At 36.9% G+C, this 13,865-nt stretch overlaps 1 protein-coding gene across 2 annotated transcripts; it reads left to right on the top strand.

Moving 5' to 3' along the window:
* Positions 1-56: 56 nt before the first annotated feature.
* Positions 57-8,720, top strand: LOC147534915 (phosphatidylinositol 4-phosphate 5-kinase 8-like). 2 transcript variants are annotated; one of them, XM_086646137.1, is made up of 10 exons: positions 57-561; positions 1,121-1,223; positions 1,399-2,484; positions 3,405-3,572; positions 4,369-4,534; positions 5,456-5,566; positions 5,647-5,834; positions 6,889-7,043; positions 7,572-7,740; positions 8,303-8,720. In XM_086646137.1, the coding sequence occupies exons 3-10, from the start codon at positions 1,529-1,531 to the stop codon at positions 8,580-8,582; spliced, it is 2,193 nt and encodes a 730-aa protein (XP_086502263.1). In that variant the 5' UTR covers positions 57-561; positions 1,121-1,223; positions 1,399-1,528; the 3' UTR covers positions 8,583-8,720. The 2 variants fall into 2 exon arrangements, with proteins under 2 accessions (XP_086502263.1, XP_086502262.1); XM_086646136.1 differs by having other exon boundaries at positions 1,121-1,255.
* Positions 8,721-13,865: the final 5,145 nt, after the last annotated feature.

Here is a 13,865-nt window from a genome sequence, read left to right as displayed (position 1 = left end):
AGTGGTAATCTAACTAAACACCTAATGCACAACAACATTATTTATACTTTAATAAACTCAAATTCAATAAATCATGAAATCGACTTCCTCCAAAATTGAAACTTTGGCTACTAAATGTTGTCAGAAGAGATTGAGAGAGAGGAGAAAAATGGGGCAGCAGTGGTGGGAAGTGGGAGGCGACGTGAAAGAAGTATGTGATTTTTCCACCTAGAAAATGTTATTTTCTTCCCAGACACCATATAAAATTGGTCGAGGAGGAAATATGACGAGAAGGAATTGCTGGCAAACCTGACCCAACTGACCGACCGACCGGCGTGGGTTGAAGTGTCGAAACAAAGTCGCATACCTCAACAACAACTAAAATCCCATACCTAACTGAAAACTACAAGGACCACCTCGGATTCCCACTCTCTCTCATTTTCCTCTTCTATTCGTTTAGATTTCTAACACAGAGAAATAGAGAGTGATCTTTTTCTCTCTCTCTCTCTCTCTCTCTCTTGTGGCGTTTTGAGATTGTTTTTTATCGGATTGAATCACAACTTCAATTTCATCACTTCATCGGTGAGTATTATTATATACTGAATTGATTTTGTTTTATCAGTGAATTTGTTGATTTATCACTGCTTTTTAGGGTTTTGTTGCACAATTTTCTAGTATGATCTGTGACAGAAGAGAACAACTGATAACCATGTCTAATTCTTAGTTAATAAGATCGCAGAAAAATTAATCTATTTTCCTGGTTTAATAATCTTTATGGATTAGATTAGGTTATTTGTTTTCAAGTACTTGAAGATTTTGATTATTATGTTATGAATATAACGAGTTCATTAATTAGGAGAGAAAATAAAATTACTTATCATGGAGTATCTGAGACTAGATTTTCTCATTATTTGCCCGGAAACACACTGTGAATACTGAATTTCGGCATTTGTTTGATTCGTCTTATTGATTAATTAACAACCTGATAAATTGATTAGTGGAAGGAAAAAACAATTAATGAGATATCACTTGTATTATTCTGAAGCATTAATCTTGTTTATTGAATACTTGGGCATGCCGAACTCGCTTATGTTTATTTTTCACTTTAAGTTTTGAATTATATTTCTGCATTCTGATATAGGTGGCTGCAAAAGAATAGCATGTCTCGAGTTGAAGACTTGATGATTTCAGCAGATTAAAATAAGTTATGAAGCTCTAAAAATTGTCTAAACGTGGTAGACCAGGTACCACAAATGAATCTTGGAGTTAGTGAGATGTGAGTTTTATTTATCTCAATAGCATTCTTCCCTTTATTTAATGCTTCAGGCTAAACCCAAAGCTTTTAAAACCATAACATTGAGTTTCATCTAGCATAGGTTTTGGCAGTTAAACCCGAAAGTTTTTTATTTGATGCTTCAGGCTATGTGAAAAGGTGTTTCCAAATGGAGATGTCTATATTGGTGAATTTAAGCTTTCCCTTCCTCATGGAAAGGGAACCTACAAGTGGTCGGATGGAAAGATTTATGAAGGTCAATGGGAGGAAGGCAATATGTCTGGACAAGGACGGATGTCTTGGACATCAGGAGCAGTTTATGATGGTGATTTTTCTGGTGGTTATCGTCATGGTTTCGGCACCTTTACCGCTGCTGATGGTTCTGTTTATGTGGGAGCCTGGAGGATGAATGTACAACACGGAATTGGAAGAAAGAAATATTTTAATTCAGATGTTTATGAAGGCTCTTGGAAAGAGGGCACACAAGAAGGTAACGGACGGTATGTTTGGAAGACTGGAAATACATATGTTGGGAATTGGAAAGACGGTAAAATGTGTGGTAAAGGGGCTATGAGATGGGCTAATGGTGATCTATTCCACGGCTTCTGGTTGGATGGGTTAAGACATGGTTCGGGGTTTTACAAGTTCTCTAGTGAAGGATATTACTGTGGAACATGGAGTAGGGGCCTTAAAGATGGTCAAGGAACTTTCTATCCTGCTGGAAGTAAACTTTCATCTCTACCAAATTGGTATAGCGTTCTTGAGAACTATGACGATCAAAGTATGTTATCCCAGATGTTACTGACAAATACAAAGGAGCCCAGAGTTCTGGAACCCAGCATAAGGCGCAGTCTCTCTGAGAAATTATTTTCCGGTGGTTTGTTGAAGAGCTCCATTCGAATATCACATAGGTCTATGTCGTTAGACGGGGAGCAATGTCCTCGTGAACCTGTAAAAGAAGTTCCATTCAGGGAAAACTCTCATACATCGTCATTCGCTTCCAAAGATGGTCAAAATGAGGTGCAGGAGTACGATAATATAGTATATGTAAGGGAATATATTCAAGGAGTTTTGATAAAAGAGAGGGTTCAAAATTGTGCATCAGGATCAGTGAAGAAAAATAAATGGAAATCCAAGTCGCAAGGAAAAGAAATGAAAAAACAGCCAGGAGAAATCATCTTTAAAGGCCACCGGAGCTACTATTTGATGCTCAGTCTCCAACTTGGTATCAGGTGAACCCCTTTCTCTATGTTATCCAATTTCAGTTGTCTCAATCGAAGTGCAAATAAAACTTATTAGTGCTATTGTTAATGGTATTGGTTCTAGCTCTGCTTAGTCCTTATTCTGTCAGGAAGCTCAACATTTAGGTCCAAGCAGAACATTAGTTGGGCTCTGAACTCGGGCGTAGCCGAGTTCATAAGGAGTCGCGAAGCTGAAGTCATCACATGTACATATTTGAAAAAATTGTATGCACATACATAACTTATCCATACATAGAAACATGCGTATGTACAATAAATACAACTCCCAAACCCGGCCACATAGTTTCGTTTGCGATGGTGAAAGTATTGTAGAATGTAGAGCATGGAGAACAAGGACACTTTGATCTTTAAACCCACGATTATCATGGTTGTGGGTGGTGAGGTTTTGTATTTCACAAGTATTCTTCTGCTTTTTTATGTACTAGTACCCAATTTTTCAGGTAACCATGCTTGAATTTAGGTCGTAGTCACAGTAGATCGATTCTGTTTTGTTTCCTTCTAGAGTAATCCCCAGGTGAGTCCTAAGCTTGAAGCAACATGAGATACATATATTGTTCTTGGAGAAGTGCTACATGTACAACTAAAAACATAAAATGTGCTAAGTAAATAAAAATTTAGAGAGTTGGTTGGGGCATTGGGTTGGGTTGAATTTATACATTTTATTGTAGTGAGGGTTAAACTGGTGGAAGTTCCTCGCATACAATGTTGTTGCTCAATATACTTTCTAGTTGTCTTACCGTTCACAAGTTTGTTTTGTACCCAAAGTTTTAAACCTTAATTGGGTCTATTTGGGTTATGATCTGCATGTATTGTCTGCAGTCCGTGTGCTAAGTTTGTTATTTTTTCTGTTTTGGTGGCATGTGTTAGTTAACTAATTTCAAATATTACAGGTACACTGTTGGAAAGATCACACCAGTGCCTATGCGTGAAGTTCGCTCCTCTGATTTTGGACCACGAGCTAGAATCCAGATGTACTTTCCCAAAAATGGTTCTGAGTTTACTCCATCACATAATTCTATAGGTTTCTGGTGGAAGGATTACTGCCCAATGGTTTTTAGGTACTTACCGATCTTAATACCTGAGATCTGGATTCTCAATAAAAAAGGAGATGTGTGTTTTTGTCTATAATTTCAATTTAGCGCATATGAGGGCTTAGATTATTCTAAACTATGCAGTAAAGAAAGCAATGAAAGCGTAAACAGTGAGATTAACAAATTCATATTATATTGGATTCAGAGATGCCTAAAATTAAAACATTAAGAGTGCTTTATAGCATTTCGCCAAGCTTAAAGGCTGGTTGACTAAATCTGGTTTGACAGTGTATTAAGAGTTTTATCTCTTTCCCAAGTCTAAAAGACGTGCTAGTTGATCCATCTTAAGTGGCCTTTTGCTAACAAAACCCAAAGATGAACGACAAGAATATAGCTACTTGTGAGTTTGCTCCAGGAATGCTTACTAACTACTCTTAGTCATTTTACGGTCGTGGCCTAGCCCGTGAAGGCTTGTTGGATAGTCTCCCCAAATGTTTTCTGTAGTTTAGGTTGTGCACCATCTGGTTATTTTCGATTTTTGCTGCTACGTGCTCTTGATGCCATTAAATGACTAGCCTGTGAAGACTTATTTGATAGTCCTCTAAAAGGCGATTCTATAAAATAACAAAGACTGCTAGTCATACACATGCTACTGTGTGACAAGCATTTGAGTAGAGTGGGCCCTATGTAGCTCTGCTACATTGTAGTGTTGAATTCTCCTGCTGCAATGTACGATATTTCCCTGTTACGTGTAATTTGTAAATCTATTCTTGTAATGAGTATACAAGGCTTAACTTTATATATACATGAAACTCTATTTCAGGAACTTAAGGGAGATGTTCAAGATAGATGCTGCAGATTACATGATGTCAATCTGTGGCAGCGATGGTCTGAGGGAGCTGTCCTCTCCTGGCAAGAGTGGCAGTATCTTCTATCTTTCGGAAGATGAAAGATTTGTTATCAAGACTCTTAAAAGACATGAACTGAAGGTTTGGTTACCTACGTCTTCAAAACATATGTTGCTGATTTGTTTGACCATCTAGAAGCACAAAACGACTAAATTGTATTATATATCCTTAAAAGTCTGAATTACTGTAGCATGTAGCTGATAATGTCAGGAAAAGTGTTACCATGTTTTTAGATCCAGCTTCATAAGCATTTCCCCATAGTTCAACTTGACTTTTATTGATTTGTGAAATATGTGATTGATGGCTCGAATCCACGAGGATGGTAGGATTTCCGGAGCATTTCTTGGTCTAGGAAAGTGGGGTACGCAAAATTTGTATCTGAAAGAGAGATAAAAATATATGTGAGGAAACATCAGCACTTCATGTTGATCTTGTTAGTTCGTTTCTAACTTTGAAACAGTTATCACTATTCTGACTGTGGCGAACAAAATGCCGATATCCTCATATGCACTTTGATCAGTAGACGCAAGTTCTGAATTGTGTACCTACCTATTTATTGTATTGGTTAATTTGCAGATTCATTTATACCACGAAAACAAAAACCATTAAATATTTTGTAATTGAAGATCTTTGCCTTTCATGTAGGACCACCTATACTGCCTGATAGAACATTACCTTTCCTTACGAACTCACTTAAAACCCGTTCTAATCCCACTGAGCTGGAATATCTCGTGTATCCTTGTAGATATGGATTCTAACTTCTGTCCAATCATCATACCAGATTCGTGGTATACTTAGAGAATTAGAGAGGACCGTTCTGTTCCGGATACCTTATTATTTGGGTATTTCTCAAAGCAAAGGATTCTTTTATCCTCTATTGCAATGTACTTGTTTAGTTATTGGTTACTGATAATTCAAAATTAGTATTTATTGCTTAATACGAGTTGATGAGCTTCCCTTTGAGAGTGTCAACCAGTGAACCAGAGTACTTTTGTTCTGCAGGTTTTACTGAAGATGCTTCCTTACTATTACAATCACGTAAAAGGCCATGAGAACACTCTCATAACAAAGTTTTTTGGGCTTCACCGAATCACCCTAAAAGCTAGACGAAAGGTAATTTATTCTCTATTATCTAAAAGACATGTTGTTTTACTGAAAATGTGATAAGCTCACATTATAATTTTGTTCTGCAGGTTCGGTTTGTAGTAATGGGTAATATGTTCTGCACCGAACTACGAATTCATCGCCGTTTTGATTTGAAAGGTTCTACTCAGGGAAGATGTACTGATAAAGATCGAATCGATGAGAATACCACGTTGAAAGATCTGGATCTGTCATATGTATTTCATATGGATAAATCATGGCGTGAGTCCCTTTTTAAGTAAGTTCTTAGTTTGAGACTTTTAGCTGTCACCTTACTGAGTTTTGATTTTTTACTTGGTCGTTCCACATGGTTGATATAGAAACAGGTTTTTGGCTCCAATCGAAAAATAAAAAGAGCTATAGAAGTGTCTTAAGAGAGAACTCCACTTCATTTGGTCTTAGCTAACAAGAAGTATACGTGGCTCATGAGTCATTAGATAAGAACTTTGATGAATCTGGATTCTTGAGGTTAGGAGATCAGGTTGATTGTGCTTTTCACCCTCTTCACGAGCGTCATGAAATATCACAACTTTTGTAGGATGGAACATAAAATAGTATGACATCTTTTAAGCCTAGCCTTATGTGCTGAGTGTATTGATTCAGTACTTCTTGTTATGCCGGTTTGTGATGTTTTCAGTGTTACATGTATAGCTAATTTAGCTTCATATATTATCTCTTAAGGTCTTATTATGTCGAAATTTTCTTAGCAATATTTGCTCTTAAGTTCATATAGTAGCTTCAATTTCATGTTTTGAAAAACATTGTTAATCCTATTATAGTTTTTCTTTCGCTCAGTATAGATTTATGTTGCTAGGCAGTTCGCAGATGCTAATTGCACCAGTGAATACTTTGTTTATCTAAGACAACCTCCAATTGATCACAACCTTTTTTCGCATTTTATGTAGCCTGAAACTGTGTGATGCTTCACTGTACCTTTTTCTATCTGGAAAATATCGTCTCCTGATTTTCATAAGAATACTTAATTTGGAGAGCATTAAATAGTGTAATTTTACTTTTGGAGACCCCTCCTCAAGCAGATTTTCTGAATCCCTGAGAGTGGAACCTGTTTCTCTTCATGTCTCTCTCCACAAAAAAATTTGTCGTAATGAAATTTTTATTTATATTTTTCGTGTAATTCATTTCTCGTGATTCATCACTTTTTCTTTGTTTAATCTTGATCAACAGTATTCCATTGTTTTGTCTGAACTTTCATTGTTTTCTGAAGTAATATCAGTTGTTTATTATTTACCTTATTATCCTCCTAATATGTTGTTCTTAACATGTTATGGCAGACAGATCTCGTTAGACAGCAGATTTTTAGAATCGCAACGCATAATTGATTACAGCCTCCTGCTAGGTGTACATTTTAGAGCTCCTGAGCATTTGAGGGTATCCTCGGGTTCTTCAGAATCAATTAACGAGCACTTAAGTTTGTTTCAAGATCATGGTAGATATCTCTTTCCAATTATTCTCTATTTTCATTTGCTCAACGATTCCCCATTTATTTTATTTTACTCTCTTGTCGTAGAAGGAAATTACTGTTTTAAATTTTTCCATTTTTATTTGGTCAAATTGTACTCTAAATTTCACATTCACTGAAAATATCTATTTGCTTGGATGTGAAGGTCTTAGTAATCTCAGTTCGTTTGACCTCTACGGTAATATAGGGGTATATAATTACCATGGTACTCGAAATAACTTTAGCAGTGGTTCTCCCAATTTCAGATAAATTTGACCATGTAACATGGTCAGTGACTCAGTTGTACTTGCCATTTAGTATTGGTAACAGACAAGACACTGGATAACACAACCTAAATGTCCATAAGCGAAGACGTGTCTACGCACATACTTTCTTATCGTAGTTATAAGTCTTTAATTTGTACTCTCCGCTAAAACGGTGAATCTTACTCGATTACTATGTCTTGTATGATAAGTATTAAATTGCTGATTACTGGTTACACTCTGGCCCCATTAGGTACGTCTGCGCAAGAAGAGATCGGGGTTGCTCCTAAGGGTCTTCTTTTGGTTGCGCATGAACCAAGCTCTGTCAGCACTGTGCCAGGTTCTCACATTAGAGGAAGTACACTGAGGGCATCAACTGCAGGCAACGAGGAAGTTGATCTTCTTCTGCCTGGGACTGGAAGGTGTCTGCTATTTATTCATTGTTCTTTGTTTTCTTTTTGTCATGATAAAAAGATATTGTTTACTGCTTCAAACACACAAACGCACACACACACACACACGTATATATCTGTATAATAACTCCAAAATCTCTTTAATGATGAATACAATAACAATAAAATTTGTATTTATAAGACTATAACTAACTAGACATGTACATCCCGTCCACACTCAACACACTTTAGATACTCTCCTAACCGACAAACAATACGTCTATTTACCCATGAATTTGGATACTGTATACAAAGTTTCACACTCTTGACCTGAGTTATGATTTCTGGAAGTTGGGTTACGCTGTTTTATATGGTTAGGTTCCGAAAGCGATGACTTTGTAGGGTTGATATAGAATTGTCAGATCAATAATGCAAGTACTTAAATGATGTTTTAAACATCTTCTGTTTCCGATGAACATTCTTTGCCTTAGTTGTTAATATCAAAAATATTTTTTGTGCCACTTAACTTAAAATATGTCCCTCTGAGGGCTTGAATTCTTTCTTTGACATCGACACTTTATTTACTGTGCAGATTGCGAGTCCAGCTAGGAGTAAATATGCCAGCTCAAGTAAGTCCCAAGCTCCCGTCAGAAGGTGGCGAATCCAATCATGCCGATCTCTTTGAAGCAAATGATGTTGTTCTCTATCTTGGTATTATCGATATCTTGCAGGAATACAACACGAAAAAGAAAATCGAGCATACTTGCAAATCACTATACTACGACCCTAATTCAATATCTGCAGTGGAACCAAGCCTATATGCTAGTCGTTTTATCAAATTCTTGGAAGGAGTTTTTCCATATCAAACTTGAAGAAATGGTTCATGAAATTACTGCTATTTATCATTTTGTTATGGGCAGTATGATTTTCCTTTTTTTTGCATCAATGGTGGATAACAGTGAAATTCTGTTTCAGTTCTTTCATTGTAAAAAAGATGTCCTGTTCAGTTATCCTTACTGTACAGATTTTAGTTTTGCTGCTTATTATTATACTTCAATTGTTCTAGTAACAAAAACAGGTGGGATGCTCACACTTTTGGCCAGAGGGGAATGGAAACAGACCTGTCGATGGGTTGGCCTAACCTAGTTCTCGGCTGAGGCACAGAAGTCGAAACTGATCGGACAAATGGGTTGGTCGACCTGACTTAGCTGTCCACTGAGCTTGCCAGGGCTAGGACTCCTGACTCGGTTTCGTTCGGTCTGGATTAGGTACACACTCATAGACAACTCCCATAGGTTATACTCGTCATTTGGATCATCTTCATAAAGAACAAAAACATTTTATAGCTTGTTGGCTGTTTTGAGGTTTATAGAGTTTAAGATGGTTTTTTTAGGGATCTTGAGTTGTCTTGTTGAAACAGAGAAAGACAGTCTTCAAGCTAAATCAAGTTGAGTTGGGTTTTCTACCTTTTAGGTGTATTTCCTCTAAATGGTTGCTTCATGTCCGTGAGTAATTCCAATGAAATATCTTATGAATCTTCAAATGGTTTTCTTGTATTTATATGGTTGATGATGAAAGTTGAAACTACTCTTGATTCTTGAATGGGGAGAAGAAGAACAAGTTTTGGGTAGTCAATTGACCAATCAAGAGCCATCTATTTTTGTCACTTTGATTATTGGTTTGCTTCCCTATATCTGTTAGATTGTTGTTTGATTTGACCTATAAAGTTTTCTGAACAAATCTTACTTGATTGATTTACTTCAACAAAAAAAAATCTACTTGATTGATTGGGTGTCTATCTAACTTATTAATGGATTATATGATTTGGGTCCAATTCAAACAAGTGGATAAATAAACAAATCAAAAGAACAAAACACTATTGTCACATCCTCATTTTAAATTATATTTAAATTCTGAAGTCGATAAAGAAAAGGGTTATTTCCCGTATGACCCCCAACTTTGTGACCAGTTTCCTCCCTAACTCCCTAGATTAGTAAAAATACTCATATGACCCCCTTTTTCCGTTACTCTCTCTCCTCTATCTCATTTCCTTTCTCTGCCAAGTCACCTATCACGCAACATCATCATCTTCTCCGGCAGGGGTCGTCGGTCGGAAAAATTTCCAGGTGGCGACCTTCAAACATTAAAAAATTAATTAATTTCTCTCTCCTCTCTCTCTCTCTCCAAAAAAAAAAATCTATCTCTCTCTAGATCTGGTTCTTGAAGAACCAGATCTGGACCTTGAAGTTCTGAAACAGACGTTCAAAAAGGTCTAGATCTGGTTCTTCACAGAGAGAAAGAAAGGAGAGAGAAAAAAAAAGTTTGGAGAGAGAGTGAATTTTTTTTTTTTTGGAGAGAGAAAATAAAAAAATTTAAATGTTTGAAGGTCACCGGCCGGAAATTTTTTCGGACGGCGACCCCTGCCGGAGAAGATGATGATGTGGCGTGATAGGTGACTTGGCAGAGAGAGGAAATGAGACGGAGGAGAGATAGTAACGGAAAGTTAAAGATAATAAAAAAAGGGGTCATATGGGTATTTTTGCTAATCTAGGGGGTATGCAGGAAACTGGTCACAAAGTTGGGGGCTATTAGAGAAATAACCCTAAAGAAAAATATGAGAAGCTAAATTTACTACCCTTGCTTACAAGTTAAACTCTTTGAATACGATCAAGAAACAAAATCACTGCAATAGTGGACATGTACTAATCGAATTTTTCTACTACGTTTGGTTAAAAAATACGGACTGTAATTGTCGTTCCTAATATATCTATGTTTTTTTTATTTTGCATACATGACTTAATTCGGCCTTTTAGTTATATTGGTTGATATATCGTGAGATAGTATAACAATTTTGGCCTAAAAAATGAGTAAATGTTCGAGTTTTCCTATAAGTGACAATGTGATGAGTTAAAATTTTACCGGTTAAAATGACCTTAGATAGGACTGGCTAATACTTTATCATTCTTCACAGCTTACCACTAATCAGTCCCTTCCATCTTAATTGCATTCTTCTTCAAACCCTAAACCATTCTCCCTATTTGTCTATAGGAAGTCCTCCCCCTACGGCTTCCTATAAAACCAAGCCATCTTCTCACACGTGTAGGAACCACGTCTGATAAAGTGGGTCTGACTCAGTATGCACAGTTGAATCAGACAAGTCAGACATTGGAAAGTGGGTGACTGGTATAGAGTCACAGAAACAAATTAAATACGAAGCACGTGATATTGTCTTAAAGGCAAAATGACTAGAAGAATCTGAGCCGTTGGATTATGTATTCCACGTCAACAAATTTCTAGGGTTTCGTCTCCTCGTAAAACGGGTTACTGCTTCCTCCTCCTCCTGGTCCTGAGGTAACGCTGACAGAAAGAAACAAGACAGATCATACGGATAACTCCTCTCTCTCTTTCTCTTCTCGCCACTCGTATACTTCTTCTTTAAAAATAACCCCCTCTTTTTCCTACTCTTGTTTTTAGGAAGAAAACAAACCCCCCGGATCTATAGCCCATTAAAAGCCCTTCAAAAAGGGCAAATGTTCTTAAAACCGTGATTGAAATTAAAATTAGAAAAATGTGCTCTAGTTGGATGGTGATACCCCAAAGATTAGAGTCTAGGTTTTTGACTTTAGAAAAAACAAGTCTGAATAAACACCCCATGTTAGTTCAACAAAAAAAAAACACCCCATGTGTATTAGAAGTTGAAATGTGACGCACTGTATTTTCTACGGCGTGTTCTAAACTAACCAGTGTTGTGGAAGTATCATTTCATTTTTGGTTGCCCATGAAAATTTTGGTTCAGTTCAAGTTGACCCAAAATTCACCCAATTGGATTAGAGAACATATTCATTTAGGAAAAAAAAGCGACAAATTTGTAATTTGCCCTCGTCTCCGTCTGCATCATCATAATCACCGCCACCCGACCAACCTCCCACAGATATACCAGTGTCGCTGCACTGCCTGGTTCCACAACCTGTCCTGTCGTCGGCATGTGTCTTGTCACCCAACTCTTGCTCAATGGGTAGAGTTACTGATGTTTGCAATACTGAAATCCCGGACCTGACATATGTCGTGTCGTTCCCAGTCGTATTTAGTGTCAGACCGATATCCACCTCTATGCTCAACCTTATAACAAATAAAGGTAATTTAATTTATTTATTTATTGAAGGGTGCGAAAACTAAAATTAATTGAGAAAAATTGTACTTCGTACTAATTTTGTCTCTAACAATACAAATTGCATACTAGATCGATTAACTCGAAGACCAAACCAAAAATAAGAAAATTTTGTGTAGAGACAAATAATCTATTTCTGCATACAATTTTCTCATATGAACTTGTGTGCAAGGAATAGACAACCATTCATTATATGAGAGAGTTATGTTTGCAAACCGTGAACCTTGGCATATACATATTCCCTATTGGAAAGGATAAAGGAAAGGTGATTTGAAATGGTTTAGATGAAAGAGGGAGGATTGGAGTAGAAGAGAGGTGTGTTATTATCAGCACCTTCCAAAAATAATAAGGCAATGATGAAGAATCTCATTGAAAGTGGGTGGGTAGATCTTAGAGTACCTATTTATTACTCCCATCTCTTCCTTGTTTTATGTGTACTCTCTCTCTCTCTCTCTCTCTCTCTCTCTCTACATTGATAATTATAATACTGTTTCCCAAACAAAACACAAGAAGCACCCCCCAAGGTGTTTGGTGTTTGTTTGAATGGGGGGTGAGAAAATAGTGGGGGGGAATAGAGGGAGCAACAAGTGGTAAGAGGTAACAGGTTGGTAGTTGACCGGCATTGACAGGTTTGACCTTGGAAATGAAGAAAGAGAGAGAGAGAGATTGAAACAGACATTCAGGTGAGGTTTGACAAGTGGTGAATAAGTCCAAAGTGTAGGTGGGATTAGGTTGGTTTCAATATTTATTACTCTCCATCTCTAATTTTAGGGTTTTCCCTTTGCAATTAATAGACTCCCACCCCTACTCTTTTCAGATAGAGTATTATAATTGAGTTGGATTTGAGTGAATGATGTTTATCTTTCTCCATTCAACCCTTACTTCAATCTCTCTCTAGCTAACTAGCTTTTCTTCCTCTCTATAAATAAGTAGAGGACTAGAGGAGGTGGGTTTAGGGTTTCAGAGTGGGACTCATGAGGAGGGGAATTGTTGTTAGTGCTAATAATATATAGGCTGCTGCTGCTGCATGGTGTTGTGGTTGTGAGGAATGTTGGCTGGTTCTAGGTTATAGCTTTCACATGCATGCAAATGCACTTCTTTTTCTCTCTACTTCTTCTCCTCATAGATGACAGTTGAAAGGAGGAAGAGAGTCTATATATATATATATACATATAGATGATCATTGTGAAAGATAACTTCGGACCAGGCTTCATTCCTCCCAAATTCATCACATTCATCTCTCTATCTCTCTTTTGATGGTCATGAGTATATAATACGTAAGCGTTATGGATTAGGGGAATGTTGTCTGGCTCGAGGTCATTTAGATATTCAAACAAAACCCTAAATGACTCCGGACCAGGCCTCATCCCTCCAATCCAACATTTGCTCGTGCTACTCTCTCTCTCTCTCTCTCTATATATATATATATATATATCAACAATAAGGTATAATCTTCCATTCCCTTTCTCTCATCCTCTCTCTTATTTTCTTAATTAATATCAGCAAATATGTATAATACAACTTAACATGTTAACTTGGCACTTAACTTATTAACTCATTACTAACTCTACCACAACCTACTAATTAGATTTATTAATTTAGACAGTAATTAGTATTCAAACTATGGACTCTCTAATGACACATACATCGTGATTAATTACTTGCCAACTCTCTAAACTCAATTTGAAGTTACAGATTATCAGTTACTTAAGAAACAAAGGTAATGGTGGCAGAGAATGCTACCAAATACTCTCTACAAAATTACAAGTTTATGCAATGAAAGACTTAAACCTAGATAAAGCATCCCAATTACAAATAAAGTTTGTGTTCTTGATTCATTGTTGTTTGATTGCCCAATGGAATATCAGCCCTATGATCTTAACAACTGTGTTTTCTATATAAAGTTGAAAGAAACTTGCTCTGCAGCGGAGATATTCTAGTTTAGGTGGCGCCACCCTTCATTTCCGGCGATACTTTCAGTTTTAAG

The sequence above is a fragment of the Eschscholzia californica genome, unplaced genomic scaffold, assembly GCF_041429995.1.
Source record: "Eschscholzia californica isolate CP2 unplaced genomic scaffold, dmEscCali1.0.p SCAF_6, whole genome shotgun sequence".
Lineage (NCBI taxonomy): Eukaryota > Viridiplantae > Streptophyta > Magnoliopsida > Ranunculales > Papaveraceae > Eschscholzia > Eschscholzia californica.
Note: the sequence above shows the minus strand (reverse complement) of the source record. Positions and strands in the feature narration are given on the sequence as shown.